General features: G+C 35.0%; 1 protein-coding gene across 2 annotated transcripts; it reads left to right on the top strand.

Annotated features, from left to right (window-relative positions):
* Positions 1-27,402, top strand: MS3_00007383 (uncharacterized protein). 2 transcript variants are annotated; one of them, XM_051215647.1, is made up of 13 exons: positions 1-213; positions 4,374-4,820; positions 4,859-5,055; positions 5,097-5,183; positions 6,208-6,604; positions 10,424-10,737; positions 12,097-12,172; positions 14,295-14,416; positions 16,321-16,492; positions 18,478-18,700; positions 19,282-19,370; positions 22,969-23,060; positions 26,502-27,402. In XM_051215647.1, exons 3-13 carry the CDS (start codon positions 4,979-4,981, stop codon positions 26,539-26,541), a joined length of 1,689 nt encoding a protein of 562 aa, XP_051066180.1. In that variant the 5' UTR covers positions 1-213; positions 4,374-4,820; positions 4,859-4,978; the 3' UTR covers positions 26,542-27,402. The 2 variants fall into 2 exon arrangements, with proteins under 2 accessions (XP_051066180.1, XP_051066179.1); XM_051215648.1 differs by lacking the exon at positions 1-213 and having other exon boundaries at positions 1,590-4,820; positions 4,859-5,183; positions 6,208-6,490; positions 6,525-6,604.

The following is a 27,402-nucleotide window of genomic DNA, read 5'->3' as shown; positions in this document are numbered from 1 at the left end:
AATAATCTGTAAGATCATCAGTGCTAGAACTAACACAGATAGACAAAAATCCTGCACTTTGTAGTCTGAAATCGAGATGTTAAATTGGAAAATGAAGACCAACCCATCGTTGTCATTAGCGACGCCCGAACAAACCCGCGATATTTAACGCGGAAGCCAGGGCTTCTGTGTCTAGTAGCAGTGGATCATCAACACCTTCAAACAGGAACCTAGGTATATTAACGACAATAGAGGAAAAATGAAGTTGCCAAATCATAACAAGATGTTATCCTTAGTCCTTAAGAATAGGTCAAGTTTCCTCTTAAATGACTTCTGGGAAGTCGCTTGGACTAGCTCAGACGGCAACGAATTCCAGTATTTGACAAATCTTAAAGAGTAGAAGTTATATATACAGTCCGTCCTACTGTGTTGTGCCTCCAGTTTCTTGTTGTTATCCATTAGGTTTGTGTTGACACTAAGCTTAAGTAAATGTTTAAGGGGTTCCAGTTTCAGTTTTGGAAGGACAGGTGGCTTGATGGCCAATGTTAGTCCTGGCAGTGGTGGTCTCACAGCTGATCCAAATTTCCTTTGAAAGAGTCGACGGATGGAGCCTCAACCACGTGCTGAGGTAGTGAATTCCACTCGTTGATGATTCGATGGGAAAGTCGATAGTCAGCTGACAAGTAATTTGTTATGAACTTTTTTGGAGTGTCCTCGTAAATTCTCTGTTTTGGGAGACAAGAAAAATGAGGGCATATTAGGTGCAAATTTGTCACTAAGCAATTTGTAGACTGTAATCAATTCGCCTCTAGTTCTGCGATATGACAACGGGAAAAGGTTCAGCTTGGCCAGTCGAACTTCATACGGAAGCTTCGCTATTCCGGGAATCAGCTTAGTCGCCGTTCTCTGAACCTTTTCCAGAAGCTCACTGTCTTTTTTAAGCAGGGGCTAGCCGCTTGTATGCAGTACTCAAGTTTAGGACGAACGAACACTGTATACAAAGTCAAAAACGTTTTAGCGTCGACATGACTAAAAGCTCTACGTATTGACCATAACGTTCTAAAACCTTTGGCAGCTATTGCACGGCAGTGTGCAGTAGTCTTTAAGTCTTGACTAACGATAACCCCTAAGTCATTATATGTCTGGACGACAGGTAGCTCAGTGTTATTCATCGTGTATGTATCTGTGCCTTGATGACCGATATGCATCACAACACACTTGGAAGTATTTATCGGCAACTGCCATGTTTGAGACCATTCAGATAACTTCTTCAAGTCATTTTGAAGTTCTAAGCTATCACCCTCACATCGTATCGTTCTCCATATCTTGACATCGTCAGCATGTAGCAAGACCGATGATGATAGGATACAAGGAAGGTCATTTACATACAAGAGGAATAGCATTGGCCCCAAAACTGTACCCTGGGGCACTCCACTAAGCACAGTTTCCCAGCTAGATAACTTTGAGTTCACCCTTACTCTTTGTTGACGCCCAACTAAGAAGCCTTTTATCCACATCAATAAATTGCCTCCAATCCCGACGTTTCTTAACTTATATAACAGCCGGTTGTGCGGAACTTTGTCAAAAGCTTTACTGAAATCAATGAAGGCGACGTCTACAGGTAGCTTTTGATCCTTAAGAGCGCACCAGCTTTCACGAGCGACTTATAAGTTAGTGAGACAAGAATAACCTATTCTGAAACCGTGCTGCCTCTCCGAAAGGATCCGGTTTTTATCGAGATACTTAAACAGCTCCTTCCGAATAATCTTTTCTATGATTTTAACAACCACACTAGTTAGGCTAACGGGGCGGTAGTTCTCAGGTTTGTGTTTCGTACCTGTTTTGAAGACAGGACTTACTATGGCGTTTTTCCAGTCTTTTGGTAAACGACCCTGCGTAACGGATAGGTTAAAGCATGTACTTAAAGGGCTTGCAACGAAGTTAGATAATTCCTTCAGTAGCCTAGGATGTAATTCATCGGGCCCCGTGGATTTACCTATGTCAACCTTATTTAGCAGACCACAGACATCGAGTTCTTTAATGGTCACGCTATCCAGTGTATGTATGGGGGGATCTGTATACGCTGACGGGAAGGGCGCTTCTATGGTATACACGTTGCTAAAGTAGTTCGAGAACACTTGAGCCTTACCAAAGTCATCCTCCACTAATGATGAAGCAGCACTGTCTCCCCACAGTACAGGAATATTTTCTCTTCTCTTTGTCCTTTGGTTTATATAGGAATACAAGCGTTTAGGACATTCTATGGATTCCTTAACAAGTTTTCCTTCGTACAATTTTCTAGACTTACGGAGGGTCGAGGCGCAAGTATTCCGAGCCTTTCGATACTGAGATTTTGACTCATCAGTCCCCGGTAACCTAAATCTATCCCACATTTTCCTTTTCTTACGGAGAAGGATACGAACCTCCTTACTAAGTCATGGTGGTGAGTTTTTCGGCCCCTTTGGTATAGTCCAAGGGATGTGAGGTGTGGTAACTTCTAAGTATGAATTTCGAAATGCGTCCCAGGCCGTTTCAATGGAGGACTCTGGGTCTATTGTCCAATCTATTAACGATGCTGAGTGCAAGATGTCTGGTATGTTTGCTTTCCAGACGTTGGGTCTGGACTGGACTGATGCGTGCTCGTGACTGGCAGTTATATGGAAGTCGAAAATTAAAACTGCGTGATCACTTTTACCTAGGGGTGGTATATGATGGAGGTTCGCAACATCATCCTCATAGTGAGTCAGTATAAGATCTAATAAGGATGATTCAGTGTCCGGATCGTACCTTGTCGCTTCTTTCACATGTTGCACTAGAGCACATGTGATAACCCCATCAACTAGTTCCTGCTCGAAAGAATTCTCCGACGATTTAGTTCGCAGATTTTCCCAGTCTACCATAGGTGCATTGAAGTCCCCTAGGATTAGACATCGACCACTTTGGGACCAAGCATTGAGACTGTTTAACAGGATATCATTTGCCTCACAGCTTGGACTGCGATAGACCAAACCAATCAGCAGCTCTTGTCCCTTGCATTTCAAGCGGCAACTAACTAATTCACACGTCCCACTCTCATGAGATACACTATCGATAATGGCAAATGGGATAGCATTCCTAATGAATAGAGCTACTCCCCCTCCTTCGCGCTTTTGTGTTCTGTCGGCCCTTACTAACGTAAAACCCTCAAAATCAAGTTCCATACTATCTATAGCCTGTGTCAGCCAGGTTTCTGTTACTGCAATTATGTCTGGCTTTGTAGAGTCAATCTGTACACCTAGTTCTGATCGCTCATTAAGTAAGCTTCGTGCATTGGTGTAACAGATCCGAAGCCTGTTTAAGTGCCTTCGTGCTTCACCCAGAGTGGCTTCGGCATCATTCTCTGTCGAAGCCTCACAACCCGAAAATTTACAATTGTCAGGTCCTTTTCGCCAGCGTCTAACCTAAGTTGTAGTTCTTTCTCAGCTTCCCGTCCTTTAACACGGTCTGCCAACGGTAGGTCCTTTCGGATAAAGACTCCTGAACCCTTTAATTTGTGTCCATTCTGTTCAGAAATGTTAAGGATACAGTAGGCCATTAGAAAGTCACCTCTAAGACGCCTGTAATCTAATGAGCAAAGTTTAAGCGATTGGAGGCGCTCCTCATTAGGCTTGAACTTGAGTCCCCGAACTGATTTTGTGGCTCGCCGTTGGATACGCTCCAGAGTGTCCTTATCGTTTTGGAGTAAGGGAGGAAATACTACGTTTCCGTACCCTAAATGGGGACAAATAAGACTGTCGAAGATTATGTAGAAAGTTCTTCCGTCAAACTGGCCAAAAATGCGCTTCAATGTTATCAGTGCAAGGTTTGCTCGAAAGGCATTTTTGTCACAGTTAGCGTAAGACTTCAAACAGTAGCATACCAGGACTCCTAAATCTTTTTTGACTCGAGATACTTCTAGAGATGAGTCATCTAAGTTGCAGCTGTAGTCTGCAACATGCTGAAGATGGACTACTTTACACTTTGAAGTGTTGAGGGTAAGTCCGTTATCATCTGCCCAAATTCGAAGTCGAGTCAGATCCTTTTGATGTGCCAGTACATCCTCTTAGTTGCTTATCTCTCACCAAAGTTTCACGTCATCGGCAAAAAGTAATAAGTCTGACGATACCTGTTGTGGAAGATCATTTATATAAGTTAAGAAGGAAAGAGGTTCTAGTACGGAGCCCTGGGGGACCCCTCTAGTACATTACATAGCCTGAGAGAATATGAAATTGACCGTCACCTTAAAATGTCTATTTTTCAGATATGAAGTGAGCTTGCTGGGTCGTCGAGTTTTAATTTTTCTTTCTTTTCTTCTCTGTTCCACTCCCCATCACGCTACTCTGCATGCTCCACTTGTAAACAAATTACCTGACTAGACGCAAACAGCTAAAACAGACAAGCACTTCAGACATTTATTTCCATCCATTAAATACAAATGTGCCCGGTTAATGGCATTGTCAATGAACCAGTAATGGTAACAGTCAAAGTATGTGATGAGGCTAAAGGAGGTAACCTTTCATTTTACACTATAAGATCGGAACTTCGTTGTCCTAAAATTAAACTGTATAGTTGAAAAAGATTTCAGATGTGAGCTGGACGTTCTTATGATTGAGATGCCGTACTTCAAAGAATTTTTGATTAAGGATGGTCAGTTTATCAGCGAAGTAGAAATACTTGTTCACTGTGACCTAAAAATATTCGAGTGGCTACTACTTTATGCTAGAAAACACATTGATCCTGATGCTTATAAAGAATGCACTTTGTCAACTTCGAATGTCCTTGCATTATTAGTTTCATCGAACTTTCTTAAAATGGAACATCTGGTAGGTTAAACAGAAAGGTTTGAACAAATAATGTAAAGACTTCTGAATGTTTAGAATATTTCTGCAAACATGCTGGAGATATTATAGCAAGTCCTTTCTCTTTAGATTGTTTGGGCGATAGCTTAGTTGAGCGGTAGTAGGAATAGTAATTATTTAAAATGTATTCTAGCATCGCCCTCCGGTTGAAATTGGAGGAACTGGATAAGATCAAGGATAAGAAAGACAAAATAAAAAGGTAGTTCTATTCCCAACTTGGGGCAAAACATATCATTACAGCAAAATCTTTTTCAAGAAAATTGAACATTTGTTTGATCCTGAGTATACTTCTTCATACTGTCCTAACAATGCAGCGTATCTATTTCGGTAGGTTAACTGTGGCTCATGTATATTGTTTTTCTTGATTTATATGGTGATATTTAAGCGGTATAGGCAAAGTAACTAAAGTGGTATAGTTTCAGGGTAAATATAAATGTTAATAGTTCTGTTGAAGCTTTCAAGATGTAAAGTAGTTGAAGCAGCTGATTTTTATCCACATTAGGGTTATTAAATAGGTCTACACTTCCTTAGAACCGTTAAATCAACATTCGTTAGTTTTTCTCACAATGAGTATGTATCGTCTTTCAAAATCAGGAAAATTTATTGCTCTATACTTTTTGGTTATTTACTTCAATATTCAAGTCAGGTGCATTGTTTGCGTTTTATTTATCTATATCCAGATTTGTGTAGTAACGGGATAATAAGTAAGGGCACTTTTTCTCGCCATTATTTTACTTACGCAACATGATTTTGGGAAACAACGTCAAAAATATTTCAAAATTATACCAATGTCGCTGTGGCCACTTTTAAAATGGCATTCGCGGTTTACCAATTAGAAGAAAGTAAGGTATGCTGTTCTTCAATTACTTCTAATATGGTAATTCCACTCCTTGCCAAAGTACAGATTTGTCTAAAAAGTAAAAAAAATGTATTGGTAAAACTTCCAGAACATTTTTGCCGTAACTGAAAATTTCATGTATTTTTTTATTGTAAGTGATAAACCTTAATAAAGATCCACCTGTGTTTTAGGTCCTAGTGTATGATTATGGCCAAATTATTGTCTATTTAGCATTGTTTTAGCGTGTTTTCGCAGTTACCTTATCTGATTCTCTTTTTCCAACATTCTTACATGTTCATTAGATATAATTTCTAACAAAACGTTATGTAAACTTGCTTTCGTGTATATGTATCTAGAAATCTACAGGTTTTATGGGTCACAAGGGAAGGAAGTCTTAACATTGAAAATTCGTATACAAGTAAAATGTTTATCTATTATGATTAACTAACATATATAGTTCTACTAATTTATTTTGCATCGATTTATTTTAATCAAATCAAAATATATTTGAAGATGTCAAAAATGTGGTAAAGTACTGACGAGAAGCATTTCAATTATTGTACCTTGTCTTCCAAATCGCTTTATAATTAGTCGACGTGGCGATATGATACCTGTTCATGACCCTATGGAACCAAGTGAAAAAGAATTAATTTCGACAGATGAACCATCTCATCAATGTATTGAGGCTAATGATTATTCGAAACATTCATATACACCTACATCATCAATTACATTCTCGAATTTACATTGTCGATCGGTAGTCACATCAAATATTAATGGACAAATAACCATGCCAGTTAGTCAAAAACTAACAAGTTTTTCATGTACAGAACTTTTAATTCAATGGTTTATGGAATCAGGAAATTGGCGCGATGTATTTTGGAAACTATGGGCTACAATAAATCTTCAAGTTAGCCAATAAGTTAATTACTTCTATGCAGTTAGATTTTATGTTTTGAAAATATAATAAATATTATCGGTCAGTTCACTTTTTAGTAACCATATTTTAATTGGCCGATAGATTAAAAAGAAAGATATTTTGCGGACTATTTCTCGATACAAAATGTAGATTAACAGTTTACACTGCATAATGCTCTAAAGATGGTATTGTTATGGTTTTTTATCACCTAAAGAGTAAGGATGTTATGGATGTCTGTTTCGATCTGATACAAGATTCTTATGCAGTGTGCAGCCGTAATCTCAGTTGATATCCTGTATAGAAGCTCCAGGTCTCTACAGGATTATGATACGTAAATCATTTAATCAAAATCCGGCGATTTTCGTTCCCAACCGAAAATGAAGTGTGTGCTTACACGTGACTAGATTGTGCCGGATCAAGTTGTTCCAATGTGAAGTTGTGACTAATTTAGTTTAGCTGTGTCAGCAGTGAGACAACAATTATTATCGATGATGGTTAAAAATGATCTATGGGCATCGTAGAATGACTGGAACTAGAACTATATCATGGAATTTGAAGCCAATCTTATTTAGATACATGCATTTGTTAAAAAACTTGGAGCTTCTGAATATTATCCTAAATGGAGGTAAAAATAGAAACTGTTTAGGGGTTCAGAACAACGATGCAACAGTTGTTTAATGTTCAACAGTTTCATCTGATTTAAGGTAGGTACGAAAGCTGTCCTCAAATTTAAGACGCACCACAAATACATATATATATATATATATATATATATATATATATATATATATATATATATATATAACGTTCTGCATACATCAGGGATAAATTCAACACAAGTAGTATGCATCAACTTGCTGAATTACTAAAGAATAAATATTATTTTTCAACCAGTCCATTGGCTGCAGACTTTGACAGACTTAAGATGACTAACAGCATTTGACTTCACTTATCTCTGAAATATTGTTCGCATGCTGCAACCAGTCGATTGAGGATGGATTTTAATAGTTAGAAGCAGAATTATCTGCAAAAACTTCGACAAAACAGTAAAGACTTAGAACTGAATCGATGGCAAGGGTAATTGCGATATGTGTAATCTGCTGTGGGTTGCCATGGACAATAGATTTTAAAAGCTGTGACAGAAAAAAACCCCAATAAACTTCACCAATTAATGCTTACCTACTGAACCGGTATGATCTCAGTGCTAAGATAACACTTAGCAAAGACCTCAGTTTCGAAGCTGATTGGAGTAGTCCAATGGTATCGAACTTTTGTTTCACTTACTTACGCCTGTTACCCCTCGTGGAGGAGCATAGGCCACCCACCAGGACTTCCCATCAAACTATGTCCCGAGCAATCCTTCCCAGTCGCTATTCTTTTTCGTGTCTGCTTCCAATTCTCGGCGCAGTGTGTTCTTTGGCCTCCCTCTTTTTCGTTTCCCTTCAGGATTACAAGTTGGCGCTTGCCTCGCGGTGCAGTCTGATGATTTCCACAATGTGTGTCATAACCACGTCCAACGTCTTTTCCTAGTTTCCTGTTCAGCCGGTAGCTAGTTTGTTCTCTCGCACAGTAGGTTGTTGCAGATGGTATCCGGCCAACAGACATTCAGTATCTTACGTAGACAATTGTCTATAAATACTTGTGCATTTTTGATAATGGTTTCAACTCCGTACAGTAGAACCATCTCTACGTTTGTAATGAAGATTCTGACTTTGATATTGAATGTTGTTGATTGTTGTTTTCTTGATTTTCCTTTCTTGATTACTGGTCCAGGGATTTCATAGAGACCCACTGCTTATGATGATGCTTGTTGCGGTCCAGAACCTCCTGACATGTTGAAGTTATTGTTCCTTTGATCCCTTCCTAGTTGCCCTCCATAGTGGTTTCTTCTTCTTTGAGTGGACCTTGTAAGGCTTGGAACCTGTTGTTGAGAGTTGTCTTGAATTCGTCGGGCTTGTTACTATCTCGAATGAAAGCTGTATTGAACCTTTGTAATACTGGTCCCCCAGTTGTCCAGTGTTTCTTTAGCTTCAGTTTCATCTTGGTCACAACTAAGTGGTGGTCTGAAGCTCTGTCACCTCCTCTCCTGGTCCTCGCATCTCCCATTGTCCTTCTGAATTTTTATTGATACAAAAATGACCAGTCTGGTTATCTGTGGTGTGGTCCGGTGATATCCATGTAGCTTTGTGTGGAAATATTGTACCGCCTATTGTTATGACCCTGATGTCTGGCTTTTCTATCACGCGACTTATTGACCAGTCAGAATACGACTTATACAATTTCGCACTATGCCAAACCAATGACGTTCAACGGTATGAGCAGTTTAGCGTCCTGATTGGTCCTATGTCCTCCTAGCCTTTCCACTTGAGTCCAGAACACAATACCAGCTTCTGTAATATGAATCAAATAGTTTATTTCAGACATACTTTGTTTATATACTAATCAAACAAACCACATCGTACCATAAAATATAAAACAACATTTGTACAATATTTGGCAAGTGAAATAAATATTGGCCAATAGTAAATGTCCATTTAAAGTACAAGGACACCATTAGACTTAACATGATAATTATTGGATAATTATACGATAAGAATATTTATAGAATATTAGTCTATTAACAGTCCTCGGAAGTCACCTGTAACTTAATCTTCACTGGGTCATAACACCTATAACCAATTTGTTGAATGAACATAGGTCTACAAATTTCTTCTTATTTTCCTTTCTCTCCCAGTCCATTTCATCCCATAATATCCTCATATCGGGTGTTTTCCATTCCGACTTTGGTGTTTAGATCTCTCATCAGGATGGCCAGGTTCTTTCTTGGGCACTTCGCTATGATTGACTGCATCCACTCATAGAACTGATCTTTATTGTCGTCGTCGCTATCATTGGCTGTTGTATAACATTTGATAAAATTCATCGTGATTCCTTCCTTCTTTGTGTTAAAGGACGCTTTGATGATCCTGGATCCATGAGATCCCCATTCTGTAAGTGCATTACGTGCTTCTTTGGACAGCATCAGAGAAACTCCCTGAATTTGTGGAGCATTTTATTCTTCGTGACTAGGGTACAGCAGCATCTCTCCCGAATCTATCCTTTTCTGTCCAACTTGAGTCCAATGTGTTTCACTTATTCCGAGCAACACCAAGTTGTATCTCCTTAATTTCTCAGCTATTTGTTTGGTCTTCCTGGTGTCTCATTGTCCGATCATTCTATGGACCTATATTAATTTTTTCTCTGGTTGTTAGATGGGGCATCGGCCTCATGACTTTTTGAGAACCTCGGCTTTCATCATGAGGCTTCATAATTCTTCTGAATGAAGATCTTTCAAATCAAACGGCAGAGTTCAAATAGTTTAAATTGTTTATTCTAGTTAGTGTTTTTTAGCGAGGTTGTTTTCTACGGGATGGGTTGTTGACCACACGCCCAACCCTCCTTCTTTACCCGAGCTTATGACCAGCAGTAGCGCTAGAAGAGCTACAAGCAGAGTTGAACTTTTGTTTTAATTCAAATAATTGAATAATACTTTACACCTACTTCTCTGTGTTTATTTATATTAATTTATCTTTAGTTAACTACCTTCACATATTCTAGTAAATTCTTCCGAATTAAAATGATTTATCTGTATATTGCAATTATCTACATTATTCCGTATATTTCCATTCTCGGTAAAAGAAAATGAGTTTTTCCAATTCATATTATCCTATTAACAGTTTGCTTAAGTCCAAACCTCATGTACATTCGTGCTTCCTTGAATCATGTTACTATTGATAAATTATTTCATTTGCATTTATTTTAAATGTCTAGTTATGCAAACGTTGTGGCAAACAATTTCCTATAGTTGAATTAGGAGATGGTTGTTTCTATCATACGATGACTCCCGTACCTGTTCAATCAAATCATATAGTTAATAATACTGTTTCGATGAAAAACGAGCTATCAACTAGTCTTGATAACTGTCAACTTGATGATGAATATGATGATATTTCCAGCAATAATCGATTTACATCTACATTTAAAAAACCAGAAAATATCGAATTTCATTGTATAAATGCTAAATCTCATGAATTATTATCAAAAAAACATTCACAATCAAATATTACTAATACTGGCTTATCAAGGTTAGTAATATTTATACAAATAATAAATTATAATTTTAGTCATAAATTGAGTGTTGATTTTTAAACACTTTTCAAATGGGCTAAAATATCTACTACAGAAATTCGATTTCTAATTATTGAGTTGATTGTAAGCGTACATCAATTGTTTCTACTCAAAGAAATAATACTGATACTGTTCAATGTTATCAGTCCTCAATGTAGTTCAAATATAATAGTGTTCATTTTACTTAACCCTCCAAAGACATCATGATATCTTTAGAATATCGGTAAACACAGCGGCATAGTAGTGAATACAAAGTTTTGGTTCACTTAAACTTACACCTGTTACCCCTCATGGAGGAGCATAGGCCACCCATCAGGACTTCCCATCGAACTTGTTTATAATCTAACCTTTACAAAACAGCCTCTTCTATAATTCGTGTCTTCTGTTTTCTTACTCGGGGTTCAAGTGTGATGCACCTTTGAAGACAAGGAATTGATTACGAAATCAGTGTATGAACGTTCAGTTGAAAGAATTATCACCTAAAAGTGTTAATTTTATATCTGGTCGTCACTAATTGCTATGTTGGGATCGCTTATTACTTATGCTTGTAAAACGAGGAACCACTGTAATTCCTACGATGCGAAGTGAGAACACCAAGACTGGTACAAATGAAGAGTTATTAATCACAAAACACAACTACCCTGGTCAAAATTACGTCCATCATATATTGATTGTACACTCATTTTGATTATTAATTAGGATGAAATCCCATGTACAAAAAATACCCAGATTTATAACAAATCAGATACTGCGTGTCATGCTGAAGATAATTTATGTTAATTTAATACTAGAATATCATATCTTGAATAAACATGACACTCAAATAAGTTAATGTCATGCCGAATAAAATATCACACTGGAAAACAAACACAAATACTACACTTAGTAGTTATCACATTGAATTAAAAATACGGAAGTGATGTCGAACAAAAATTACAATGAGTAAAAGAATGCAATTTTTACTTTTTCAATCCCGTCATATCAATTAACAGCTAGATTCTTATTCACTGATACAATAGTATCTTGCTCACTGTCGGACATGAAGTTCTTACCCTTCGATTTCATGTATAGTTGTATGTTTATACAAATTATGAGCTCTATATTAGAACAAAAAACTGCCTAGTGCTTTCTAATTATAAATGATTTCTCAAATGAAGTCGACTTGTGGTGTAAACAAATCAACTAGCTAATAAATTATTTTCTTAAAAGATTTAGCTTGATACGACTTTAATCAAAATATAAATATTTGCTAAAGTTTACTGACTAGAATTTTAAAGTCATTTTGAGCTTATATATATAATTCTTTTTTTTTTCAGGCATGATAAACCTGATTTCATCTATCCATGTTGTGGATTGGGCTTATCAAGATTCAATTTATTCTCAACTCAAAATGTGAGTTTAAAACCCCAAAGAACAGAACATAATGTATACTTAGAGAATAATATTTCGTTTATTGACACATTGAATTAAACTAATTATGTGTAGAATTTTTCTCATGAACAACATGAAAAACTGTATTAAAATATAATTATTGAACAAGTAAACAATGAGTATAAGTGGTTTGTGGAGATCGGTTCATTTTATAATTAAAAGTTGTAATCAGCAGAGTTCAACAAATTTAGTTGTAAAGCAGCTAGTTGGACATTATCTTGGTTTTGGTTGAAGACAGACATGTCAAACATTAGATGCTTACACAGTGTTCTAAGGGTTAAGTGCTGACAATGAGATCTGAAGGTTTTGGGTTTGATCCATGATGTGGTTGTGAATACCCATGAATAAGAAGTCGTATATCAGGACAAAACACTGTCCAGTGCTCGTTGATTTCGAACAGTTGTCTAACCAAAACCAGTTCATGATATAAACTACAAAATCAAAATATAGTTCTTAGAAATTTGTCATATTTTAATAACTTTGATCAGTTTAGCAATATTGAACTTTATGACAAAAAAATGACGTCAGATAAAGCAACTTGGACAGATACATATTTGTACTGTGTTCTTCTTTTTGAAGATAACTGACTACTTGGCTGATTTAATTTTGAATATCAGTTTGATGAAAAGTGAACAATCTTCAAGCCGTTTATACTAAAAAATAATGGAGTATTAGAGTGAACAATTGTCTTCGACAAATCATTCGTCCAGGCTCTACAGTGATAATTTCAAACTTACTGTGTTACAATCGACGGAGTATTAAATGAAAATTAATACGTGAAATGCTCATGTTTACATCCTCTTTTCAAAAGCCACACTGAATAATGTTCTGAGATGCGTTTGGGAAGCGATCACTCTGTGAGGCCGTTGTAACCTGCCCAGCAGGAGCATGTAAATTTATGGGAGCACATCAATGTGACCCAAAGCGGTAATTTATCCTTGACACATCCGTGAATGACAGACCGGCTTGAAAAGACAATACAAATCTGAGCTGAATGGGCTTTTTTTTTAGAGATTTTGAAATTTAGGCGGCTGTATCTCCTTTAAATTCGATATTCATAAGAAGATTTCTTTTGAACTGTTGGTGCTTTTTCAGGACGTTGTCTTGGTGTCAAGTTACTATCGACAATGAAGCAATCTTTTCTATATTTCTATGGGCATATATTTAACAACAACTTTGTATACGAATGTACAAGTTAAGTAGATGATTTCGTCGAAAAGAAAATATACTTCGCTAATTTCTCCTTATTTTTATTTCAGTATAATTTTTATCATGAATTAAAATAAGCTGAAAGGGAATCGTCTTTCCAATACTTTAAATAGGATTGAACCTAATGTATTTAGGTCAATCAATGAGCATTATAAGATTGAGTTACTGTGTTAAAATCAACTGACCCAAATTTGTAACTTCAGTCAATATAGGATATTTAAATATCCTCAACTAATGTTATTGGTAAGATACGCTCTTGTCCTCACCTTAGTTGGATGGAAACAAAATTGATTAGTTCATGCATATCATGATCTCAGCTTGAAAAGGCCACGTATTGTCACAAGGCCACATGGTAGCTGTATGATGTGTGGGTGGAATATCTTGAGTGATTGAAATATTCACTTAGTCAAGGGCACTGCCTGTACACCTTGATCTAGATTATTCCAGTATTATATACATATATATTGCTTGTTTACATATTTATTCGCTGTCTGACAATCTAACTTCCCATTACACTCCCTGTCTTTTTACTATGCATTAGTGGTAGAGTTTATACATTAAGGGACGTACATTATTTACTGAAATGAACCGAAGCATAGAACATGATCCTTAAATCACTTAACTTATATACACTAATTAATTGTAGAAAGCTAAAAGGTATACTGAATGCTGAGAGAAAATTATAAATCCTTCTCTCTTTAAAAAAAAAGTGAAAATGGATTATTTATCCTGCCTCATGTCAAAATCTTAGATCAGGCTAATGAAGTTTAGACGCGTAACTATTCTAATCTTTAACAAAAATATACATAGGATTAGTTTTAATACAGTTCTCATTACACTCTGAAAATTTATAATTTTAAAATTCTATATACAGGGATGTCACAGAAGTGAACATATTTTGAATGAAGATAGTTCAGATCCTGTAACAAAATTATGTATACAACATCGTGAAATGATTATGTCATGGGCTACTAAACGATCATTCAATCAAAATAAGTAAGGATAACTTATATATCATGATAAATTTATCAAATTGATGTATAGTTGATACTCATTAAATAATTTTTACCTATTCATAATTGGAACACTTTGTTAAATGAGATATCAAGAAATATTTCAAATGTGCTAGTTTTGTGAAAACATAGAAGATAGCAGTTTAACATAATGATGACAAAATAGTGATTATTGAAGTAGATACAGTTTATCTAAGAGTATTACAATGTTAAATTTTATCCCTTTTAAAATGCACACTTTACGGTATTTTCGAAAGACAAAGCAGAGAATTGAAACACGTTTTTCTAATGAGCTTTATGTTGATAACTCCTTGAGTTATTGAATCGTAAGATCTATAGATTCCAAGTATGTCAATAGAGGTCATTCCAATGCAATTATTCTTCAATCCACAGCTTAATATCATAAGTTGATTAACTCTAATTTTCTTACTCAATTCCAGTATTAGCTAAATGTGTACTTAGTCTAGAATCCACTGAAATGTTATGCATAGTATACGTCCAAACTATGAAGGACATTTTTTTGTATATAATACAACATACTGAATAGTTTTCTGCATCATGCCTAACTATTAAGTTGATGATGTAATCCATGGTGCTAACAGGATTAGAACGTTATTTACCAACCAACTTTAGATGAGCTCCTATAAATAAGGCTATTTCCCTTACTTAAATATTTATCAAAGTGTACTATAAATATTTCAAAAATGAATAAGACGAATAATATGTCACTTGTTTCTCATATATACTCCACCAAAATATTAACTCAATTTCTTTTGACTAATTAGCTATATTAAATAGATGTTTAAAGATTGTTAGCTACTAGTTTAAACTAAAAACTATCAACATTCATTAGACATTGTTACTTGTGTTTTTTTTCTACCAAACTAAAATATGACGGTTCCGTTCCAATGTTCAACAAAGTATAACAGTAGATACGTGTAATCTTTTTTTGTTTTTGTAGTGGGAATCCAGTGATTCACGATCCTAATTTTACTCTATTTGTCCTATAGGGCAGTCTTCATTTAATATTATCAGTGAGTTACCACATCATTAGGGAAATACTTGTTAAGTAATTGAAATATTAATTTTTTTAACCGTTACTATTGCCCCCAAATTCCCTGGTATGGACGAGAATGGGGAGAGTCCGCTCTTCCTCTCGAAATGCTCTCACATGGCCACGCGTATATAGCCTCTGTCAGGGAAGTCTTACTCACTGCCTTCTCGTGACGGGGGTGTTGCTTACGAAATTGAGAGGACGAAAAGTGAATGTCCGGAGCTTCAACAGGGCTGGTGGACACGGAGGGTCCACCCAGGGGAGTTGGAAAACCCTGATTCCAAACCAATGGTGCATATGGGCCCCAGTATCCTGAAGGAACAAATGGCGTATGAACTAATTATTGGTCACTGGCTACCATGGGACTGCATCTTCTGACGTTGCTCCACTGACTTGTGGATCAGACCTATAGGTCGAAGGCTTCGGGTGTGGCCTCCCAGGATCAAGTGACTTGTGTGGCACATATGTATTCGGTGTCTCCTTGTACCAATATCTATGTGTTCAAATAAATAAATAAATAAATAATAACCGTTACTATTGAGGGTCCGAAATCTATTCCACTTACTTTCGTTTTACTAGCTATGTAGTATCACCAGTCCCTAAATATGAGGGTGGTCCATAGGTTGAGTAGATATAATCGTATTTGGTAAATCAGTTATGTATACTACCTTATTTTCAATACCGCTGACTCCGTACGTCATAATTTCTCACTTGCACCTCCGAAAATCTACACTGAAACTAGTCAATTAAGTTGAATTAATTATCAAATTAGAAAATTTAAGGACACTTCACAAATATATAATCTATTATTTGTTTTTCTATTTTATTCTTAGTGACAATAATTCATCTGATTATGTTATTAATGGTGGACATTCACACAATCATAAAATTGATTTAAGACAAATTATTTGTAATAAAGAACTTGTTTACAAAGCTCCAGCATTTACACTTTTAGCCTGTTTGGATAAACAACCTGATAAATATGATAAACCAGAAATGTCAAATGTAAGTCATCTACCAAATAATATTTATTCATTTCACGTAAAGTTTAGTTTCATTTGCTTTCGCTAACGACGATCGGTAGTTGTCGACGTTATGTGACATCGTTTAGAAGCAACCACAGTGACCCATATACATGCACTGTCTATCATAATCTATATCACGAGTTCCAGTACTCTGTCATACATACACATTTTCATTCTATCTTTTAAAACCACGTTGATTATGACCGACTGATTGTCTTCTAGTTCATCACATTGGAATATTACAAATATATTATTTTGCTTATTGAGAACGTAGTTCAAAAAGATAGGATTTAGTGATATTCGTAAAGGAATACTGGAACTCAAGATCTATATGACGACACAAAGAGAATACATCTGGGTCATTCTAACCGATTCTGATTTATGTCTCCATACGAAATCAACTACTGATCACGGTTATCGCGTGGTTTTCTGGACTTACAGACATAGCCCAGTCGAACAATAAGTGACTTAATCGAATAGGATCATGTTTTTATTTGTCCATCCATAACATAATTACAACTTACTCCTATTTCAACTATTATTATAGCTCGTGATAGGTGGTGTTCGAGTAAATCTTATGCATACTATAACCACCTCAGTCTACGAAAATGTACAAACTCATTATTCGATTTGCCATTTTTACTTAGTACCCTATATCTAAACTAAACACTGATCACTCGATTGCTTCACGATACACAGATGGTTCGAAGGCATCAGCGTTTATGTGCATGCATTTATACAATCCAGCAAATGACTGATGATATTAATTTAAAAGGTCGAAACTAAGTTTCGCTGAATTTAATTGCGTATTGCGTTTGTACTGGCCTTTGTGGCTGTTTTAATAATATATCTTATTGGTCTATAAAGTGTGTGTAATTTTCAAAGTAATAGACTGTTTAATAAACCATAGTTACTGATTCGTGTAAAATTTAACTACTAAAATCCCCCAATTTTACACTTCATAGATTGATTTGACGAAATTTAACTGTAGCCAATAGAGTGATGTACTGATACGAAAAGGATTGCACTGAACAACACAGAATATCAACAATTATAGTTATTTACTTCAATATTTTGTATGGATTTCAAAAGATATAGTCTGATACGTGACTGGCGTGAATTGGTATTAAATAAAAATATATATATTACTTAAACACATTTATAATCAACCAAAAATATGATAAGTTCATGGATAAATAATTTATATTGTTTTAACAATAGGATTATTTAGACGATAAAATAGCATAATTCAGAACTAATCAACGTCCTAATTGACAATTATTTCATTGAACCTTTACCCTAAAGAAGTATATGCAATATCATTTTTTTACGGTTGAAATCACGAGTTAATCTACGCTAGACAACCATTAAAAACTGGAAGCACTGGACGACTGTTTCGTCCTAGTATAGGATTTTTCAGTGATGCATATCCACGATCATGCACGCGTGACTCGAGCTCAGGAACTTCAGTCTTGCATACGAAAGCTTAACATCTAGACCACTGAGTTGGCATCCAACGGTGTTACTGCATAACTTAAATCAATCCATGATATTGCGCCACCCTTAATTTAATGCGTGAGGTGGATATCTACTTCATACCCGACACAGATTAGACTCCATACTAGGACGAAACGGCTATCCAGTGCTTCCAGGTTTTCAAAGGTGGTCCAGCTTAGGCCAACTCGTGATTGCAACTGTAAAAATACTACAATCTCCACAAATCCTCACACTTATAATATCGTTTTATCAGAGTGATTCTTAACAAGCTTATCAAAATTATTTTACAAAAATGGTAATTACTTATTGAACGCAGCTTATTATTCTTATTATTAACATGATTTGATTTACTTAGTAATTACCTTTTATTTTGTAATTGTTTAACTATCTTTGTTTGTATTCTTTTCCAAAATTTAAAATACATATATTTACATATAAATTTGTTTCATTCAATTCATTAATATATAGTTGTTTAAAGCAACAATTAATAATCAACCTGTAGAACCAATATTTGATATCAAATATGAAGATCGACTAGTTCAGATTAACCAATCAAATGATGTTGAAAATATAGTGAATAGTTTAACACCAATAATTAATTCGAATGGATTATTATCGTCAACACTAGATGAACGTGTATGGGACACGGGAAAATGTAATCGAATTAATCAAGATAATCAACGTCAAGAAGGTTAGTTCATTTTGATTTTAATAAATATTTTGTTGAATTTATTGAAAGTTGATTTATGGAGGGTATAGTTTGTCAGGTCACTTGTCAACTAAGTAGGTCAATGGTACCATCTTTGACTGTAACACCAACTAATGAAGTTTGAACTATAGATACACTTTAGTTATGAGTGTCAATGAACACTAAACCCATGGTCAAGACTTCTTGTCGTCTGCCACCGATCTTATAAATGTGAGAATTATCTTTTATGGAAGAAAAATGTATTGCGTGTGTGAACCCTATATTGAGAATGTCTGCTTTTCCACAAGGTTCACACTTGTTGTTGAAGTTTTAACTTATTTTTACTTCGGCTGATATGATGTGTTAACTACTAGCTACAACCCATCTATTCTATATAACTATTGTAATCCATTTTCGGGTTTATTTTTCCTACTTAGTACAGTATAACTGAGAATTAACTGAACGAAATGATGACCTATTAAATGCTAGAAAATACTTTTCATACTTAAATCTTAAATGTATTTCTCTGCCTAATTTGTTATTTTTTTTAAAAATTCTTTACTGATCCTACTTTCTGAACATAGATTTACGTCGAATGCAAAAACTCACTGAATTCTTATGTGCACAACGTCAAAAAACAACCACGTGTTCAGAGATACCAACTTCTAAAGAAGTTAGTTTCTCTTATATTTTATTACTCTAGTAATATAATTATCAAATTTATCAATTTTCTTGATTCATAAAATACATGTGTGTATGAAATAAATCATTTAATTAATTGAATGTTGATAGCATCCAACTTGCAATCTTTGTTTCCATGTTCAAAATGTGTTCGGCCTAGTTCAGTTTGACCAACCAAAGAGTATTTTCAAGATGTTTTGATTCTAAAGCTTTCACTACGTTCTTCGTAGAAGTATGTGATGATGATATTATTTTGAAATACAATGAGTAGTTTACGAATAATCCATTCAAATAAGAAAATATAACACTTCTAAGATCCTCTTACTGGATTAAAAATTTTATTCATAAATATTTTACACAATACAATTGTAAATCAAACATAGAAATGATGAATATCTGTGCTTGATTATGGAGTATTTTAAAAAAGCATTCAAAGTAGCTACATAAAAGCTTCTTTCTTTTAATAATATTTCGTTTGCCAATCTAGACAGATAGTTTTATTGTGAATATGAAAAACATCTCAGTAAGATCTATAAGAATTTTAAAACAAGAGTTAATCACACATCAACAATAACCACTTCATTACATTTTGTACAAACTGAAGAAAATAACAGTAAAAGAAGATTAATCTAACATTATCTACAAAATAATTTGTTCTACACCGTGAGATACTACACTGAACAAACTAGACGTGTGTTCACCTAAGTATCCACAAATGAAGACTAGCAGTTAAAATATACGACAGAAGTGACCTATATAAATACACTTAGGCATATAAAGATAAAATTTTGAGTGTGAGTATGCCGAGTTTCTGTACAAAATAGTCTTAAAAAATGACGGAGAAATTGTTAGAAGCATGGAATACAGGTATATTTGAATTTATGAAACATACCGATGTAAGTTCAAGTTGTCACCAAATGTGGCTAACATCCATGACCAGTGGTCAATTTATCAGGAATCCGAAGATATCTAAAAAAAATATGAAGACACGTATTCACATACAAGACCATTAGGATAGGCTAATTTGGCACTTGTAAAAGAGATTACATTTCAAGTAGGTCCTGTTGATGTTATGCTGAATGACTACATAAGGTGTGCAATTAAATTGCCCTGTTCAGAGGACACAATAACACCAAACTTTTTCCACCCGAGTTACCGGATCTCGAACAGTCAGTCATTGAAAGGCGTACCACAGAAGTACATAAACCTTGTAAAGGCTATTTACTCGAACACTACTAGTCGAGTCAGAGCTTATGGCGAACTGTCATCTACTTTTGCAACCTCAAGTGGTGTCCGTCAAGGCTGTCCACTTTCCCCATTTTTGTTTAACTTCATCATAGATCTACTGATGGAAATAACTTTCTCATCGACTGAGTTCTTGGGTATTGATCTCCTACCAGGAGGTCCACTTATCGACTTAGAATACGCAGATGACATAGTCCTGTTTGGTGAAGACGCTGACAAAATTCAGTCTTCTGGTAGCACTGGGCAACAATTTCAGGATGTTTGGAATGCGCTTCTCTCCCTCTAAATGCAAGTTGTTGCTTCAGGACTGGTCTGCGTCAACACCTGAACTAAGGATAGGGAGTGAAGTAGTCGAACGCGTTGACAACTCCACCTACCTAGGAAGTCTGATCAGCCCAAATGGGTTGGTGTCTGACGAAATATCAGCATGGATTCGAAAAGCTCGATTGGCTTTTGCCAACTTGCGTCACCTATGGCGAAGGCGAGATATCTGTCTATCAATAAAAGGACGAGTATACTGCGCGGCAGTCCGTTCTGTTTTAATTTACGGCAGCGAAACATGGCCATTAAGAGTAGAAGACACTCGTAAGCTATTAGAATTTGACCACAGATGCCTTAGAAATATTGCTGGCGTATGCTGGTATCACCGGGTAAGTAATAGTGAGGTTAGACGCATGGTATTGGGGAATGATGGTAAATCAGTTGATGAGGTTATGAATCTTCATCGACTGAGATGGTTGGGCCACGTGTTACGTATGCCTGAACACCGATTACCACGACGTGCAATGCTAACCGGGGTAGGGGATGGTTGGAAGAAAGTTAGGGGTGGCCAAACCAAAACGTGGCATCAGTGCTTGAAGTCACTAACTTCTAGTCTGAGCCATGTTGGTAGATGCAGACTACTTGGTTGGGGTCCGCGTGACTATCGTAACCAATGGTTGGAGATTCTTGGTGACATGTCTCAGAATCGATCACAATTGCGTCGGTGTATACACTCCCTGTCTTCCCTTAAACTAAGAGATTAAAATCGCTTCATATCTTTCTTTCTACGAACCAATTCTTTCTTCTTGTACTATATCTCTATATGCAATCTTTCTCTTACATATTACTACCTTTGACCTAACCACTGCTATGAATCCGGTGTTCATCTTGTTGTCCTGATGCGGTATGGCAACCTGGGCCGATGCACATATGTGATCTCAGTACTATTGGTAGTACTAAAAACATATTTTGTAATGAATGGACATCCCTAGTCAGCGGTCTTTATCACAGAAGGGATAATAGGCTTAAGTAAGTCATTAAGTAATGTGTTATTTTAAATTACTGTGTGAAGACCAATTTAAAAATAATGCTTAGTCGAGCAGCTATTGAGTGGTTTCTAATTCTTGCATATCGAAACAAAACGGTAAAGCTGAAAGCGGACTTTGTTAATTTAATGAAAACTTCCGTTCAGTTTTTGAAGGTTGGCTATAAAATAGTCAGGTTCCGAGTGTGTGGAAGGCATACAATAATTGCATACATCTCTTAGCTTACTACAATTTAATAAAATAAAATCACTACAAGATGTAGTTTTACGTATAATCTTTATCTAAATCACAAACCGATCTAACTTAGACAACCATTGAAAGCCTGTAATCAATGGACGATCGTTTCGTTCTAGTTTGGGACTCCTCAGCTGTGTGAACCTATGACGTTCAGTCTTGAACGTTAATGCCTAAACGTACATAAACGTTTCTGCGCAGTATCTTTTATCGCTCGAGAAGATAACCAACTGATTACTATTTACAGTACAAAATCAAACATTTCGATAAGTAAATGATATCTGTAAAATGTAATATATTTTCGCCGTACATTCTGAACAAATTGACCACACACATACTTTTTAGGGTATTTATATGTGAGAAATAAAAAAGGTTAATAAAACAAACGTTCTAGTGAATATAAGTTGGTGGTTGTAAATAAAAGAGTGACAAATTCACGACTAATAGACAACCAAGGGGGGTGAATTTCTGAACAACCAAACCATCTATAAACCTAAGAATTGGTCCTTAACAATTCCTATATAACGTTTTAAAAGCTATGTTGATGTCAATTCTTTGTCTCATTTCAATTATACTTTTTTACTATCATTGTGAATATGAGTTTTTACTTTCTACGTATCTCATAGTGCTTGACCCTAAGTGATAATGAAGCCGACTATCTAAGCATATTGCATTTTTCAAATCAACTTTATCTTCTTATTTCTTTATACAAATTTTTAAGAAATGACTACTTATTATTTCGGGTTTCATAATTACATATGGTGATCTTATCTCTTTTTATTTCAAAAAACATTTAATATTTAGTGTCAGGCTGGGATTTACACACGTTTAGATTTACAGTGGCGTTCACAATCCAGCTTAACAACATCGAAATCAGCAGTTAACCCGATTATTCGGTAAGTGAGATTTTTACAACTTGATTTATTCTTGATTCATCAAAGTGGATTGAGTATTGAAAGATTTACTAACTAAGTATGTTTTGGTGAAATAATTACTGAAGATTTTCTAACTGTCAAAACTGCCTTGTAGACTATTATTATATATATTCTTATCGTATAATTACCCAATAATTGAATGACTGTATTTCTGTATTCTGTTGACTGTAAGCTTTCAGTGGACCAATTAACTATTCTTTTGTGTTTTACTATTCCTTAATTATGGCTACTCACCTTTTTCCTTTGTCCTATTCAACTTCCGGAGTAGTTGTGCTCATGTTGTAATTTCGTGGTCATTTTGATGTGCAACCAGGAAATTAATCTTTATTGATGCACATAAAGTATACTACTTTACTGTTGTTTACCGTATTCTACTGTCTGATGGAGGACTGGGTTGGAAGAACAGAATGCATTCTGGACTAATAGGATACAGGATTATTCTCAGTTTTAACTCAGTGTTAACCTTTTCAGTCTAAGCGAGTTATAGTCAAAGCTCAGAATGCTGGACGATAATCGAAATAGTATACGTGGGGTAGAAAAATATTGCAGGATTATAATTGGGAAATTTCTTCTCTCGGGACATCTGTTAACTTTGTCCTTCAGGATAGGATCATTGAACGAAACTTATTCAATTGGATTACTTACAATTACCAATAATAAAAATGTTGTGAGCCCTCAATACTTCTTCAAAACGTCTTCGGAAGTCAGAACAATCCTGAAAAAACTTCCATGTTCTAACATTATTTACAAACTCGTAGAAATTTCCCCAAATAAACGGCGGGTTATGTTTTCACAAACTTTACGAAGAAAGAAACAACTGTTCGATTTTAATGCACATTTAAGAAATCAACGAATTACCTTGGAAATAAATGAATTTAATCCAGAGTTCCAGTTAACTACTAAGTTTAGAATAACTAAGTTTACAAAATACCATGTTGTAACTCACTTGTTTATTGTTTTAAGCAAATTTTCATATATAGCTGAAAGTTGGAAGGACTAAGGAATGAAAAACCACTGAAACTGAACTAACACATTCACCAAAAATACGTCCAGGGTTTAACTCGCAAGTGCGGGATTGTTGACGCGCACTTACTAAGTAGTCCCAATAATAAGACAGGACAGTCGTCTACTGCTTTCAAATTTTCAATGATTGTTTAACTTAAATCAATTCGTAATTTAAATGAAAGAAGAACATACTTTTACTTATCTCTGATGACCCATAGAATTGCAAAACAACAGATGATTAAATCAAAATAACGTCAGTATACTATTCACCTCGACTTAAGTTGTTAGGAAGAAAGTGTATTGATTGAATTAATGCTAATATTTATCCTATCAAGTATTAAACTAAAAAAATACAGCAAATCAGATCAAAATAGCTGTCTAACTAACAAATTATGAATTACATGAGAGAGTTAATGTTACGTAAGTACTCAAGGTCTCGTGATTTCTAAATGATTTCGATTATTTGTGTGGTCGAGCGTATCAATTTCTACTTTAAATGCTATATATGTTTGAGAATCGAGGCGGGTGATCTCGATGCTTTCATGCATACAGACACGCACATGAACTGGTCATGGGGATTGAGACCATATTTCATCTTAATTTTGATACAAAACATCTATGTAGTATTTAATCATCTGGTGATTTCATTGCACAATACAAAAACATTTTAGCTGTATCATAATTTAGATCTCATTGTATTTTCATATCGGTTATACGTGGTCGATGAATTTTTATCAAAGTGACAATTTAAATTTACAATTTTGATACCAGTTAAGTAAAAGTGAAGATAAAAAACACAAAGAAACTACAGTAAACAAAACACCTATTTCTATTCAACTTGAATTCAAAGGTGATAATGTCACAGGGTCAATCATCATATGACTGAAAACTGCATTGTCAAGAACTTATCCTTCAGCTAAAATGATTGTCTTGTCCAAAACAACACAATCAGAGATCAGTAGGTATCTCTTTTATGTTACCACCAACTACTTATACAAATCCATGTGTATCTGCAAAGCAGTTACATTGGTACAAAAGAAAGGAGAGCCTACGTCCGATTCGAAGAACATATTCCAAAACGTCTATGGTCAAGTAGATTAAAAGCATTCAGCAGTGCCATTTCGAGACATATAGATATAGAACATCAAGTGGATACACTGAATTCTTTCAAGGTGATTAATGAACAGTCGTATTTCGATCCTCTGAAATTTGCCGACGCGATAGCAATCAAACGTCTAAAGCTAGATGTATGTGTCCAAAAAGAAACAGTAATAAGCCTTTCTTTGACCTAGTAACATTACATCGTTTTTATTGCATCATTCATTATTTCAACTTCTCAAGTTTTGATTACATCATTGTCGTTTCTCTTGAATTCATGACTGACTGATTCGACTCATATTTTTCCTTATCACCCTTAATCTGTTTTCAGTTACTTTACTAGACAATCATCTGATGTTTTTTTAACTCTATGATTTCTAGTCACTATCTAAATGTTCTGGAACTTTCCCTCTCATATTTCATTTTTATTTATCTGAAACAAATCTAAAACTTTATTAACTTTATCGGAATCTTTGATCTATCATCATATACATATTCATATCTAATCACCCTCGTATTTATAAATATGTTAATACCTGTCATAACTTTGATTGTAAGCAGCTGATGAGAATCTAATGAAATAAAAATGAATTCATATTCTTCTACAACGGAATTTTTTTTTCTGTGCTCTCTTTGAAATTAATTTAGTTGACATTCATACTTGTAAATTATAGTCAAGTATAGTTAATTATAAAAAGGCCTACACAAATGATCTTTCATATATTAAATCATTATTTTAGTTCTATAAGTCAAACCAAAACGTGGCATCAGTGCTTGAAGTCACTAACTTCTAGTCTGAGCCATGTTGGTAGATGCAGACTACTTGGTTGTGGTCCGCGTGACTATCGTAACCAATGGTTGGAGATTCTTGGTGACATGGCTCAGAATCGATCACAATTGCGTCGGTGTATACACTCCCTGTCTTCCCTTAAACTATGAGACTAAATTATTTTATATCTTTCTATGTACGTACTAAATCTTTCTTCCTATACTATATCCTTATATGCAATTTTTCCTTTATATATTACACCATTGAGTTAATTGCTTCTATAAATTTAGTGTTCATCTTGCTGTGCTAATGAGGTGTGGCAACTTGGACCGATGCATATATGTGCTTAGTCCTACGTTGTAGCTGACTGACTGACTGACTGATAAGTCAATGAGCTTATTTTCTATATTTTGTATAAGTGAACAGTCATGTGTGTTTTTACTTATTTTAACTAGTTTCTTGTATTTCTAGTTATTACTTTAATGATTTATATCTATTGAGGGTTTTCTTTTTTCTAATTATTATTTCAGAAAATCTAAATCTCAGATCTCTTCACTCCCATTTCGTTAACCGACTGTATACATATATGAAGCCAATGAATCAATGTGAAGTTCGCTATTATTATTATTATTATTAGAACTGTTTGTTTTAATGTGTGTATAATAATAATCGCTTGTAAAATAAAACCAACCTATTTGTTGAGAAAAGTAGTGTATATTAAATTGTGTCAATGAATTGTTTATTAACAGTAATGTTTATTGTACAAAGTATTTTATTGTGTAATATTGTTCTTGCATTCCCAAACGACTTGCTTTCTATTCCCGTTCTTTCCTTCTTGATCTTCCCAATCTTCCACTACCGGACACCACATTCCTGACTCGCGTTATATACTACTTATGTCAATATAAGTAGCACGCACCAATATTAGTGAAATTAAGTGAAAACTAAAAAAATTATTGAAAAGAAAACAAATAATAATGATCATTGATAAGTGTGATGTGTAAGCGAGGACGATAATGATTGGTTGTTTGCTTAGTCAAACATGCAGATAGTATGATAGGTATTATATGAGTTATATATTCCCCTATCCTTATTATTATTGATTGTTCATTGTTTTTGGATTGTGTCGGATTTTGGTGTGGAAATATATATACATTCTAGTCAGGCTAATCACGTGTTTTTGATCTGAGCTTTGTTGAAGTCCTCTAGAATAGATACGAGGAAGGAATCTAGTGTAGATATTCGTTTAAGGTAAATTAACTTCCCATACGTGTAAATATGGAAAACTAACCGTTATAACAATAACTAATGTGTGAGTATACACTATTGGAACTGATTTTACATAACATCATCTAAAATATTCTTTGAAAGCTTTTGATTGTTTCACAGATATTAGAAAAACTGTCAAGTTTCTCATGTCATAACTTAGCA

The sequence above is a fragment of the Schistosoma haematobium genome, chromosome 4 (assembly GCF_000699445.3).
Source record: "Schistosoma haematobium chromosome 4, whole genome shotgun sequence".
NCBI lineage: Eukaryota > Metazoa > Platyhelminthes > Trematoda > Strigeidida > Schistosomatidae > Schistosoma > Schistosoma haematobium.
Note: the sequence above shows the minus strand (reverse complement) of the source record. Positions and strands in the feature narration are given on the sequence as shown.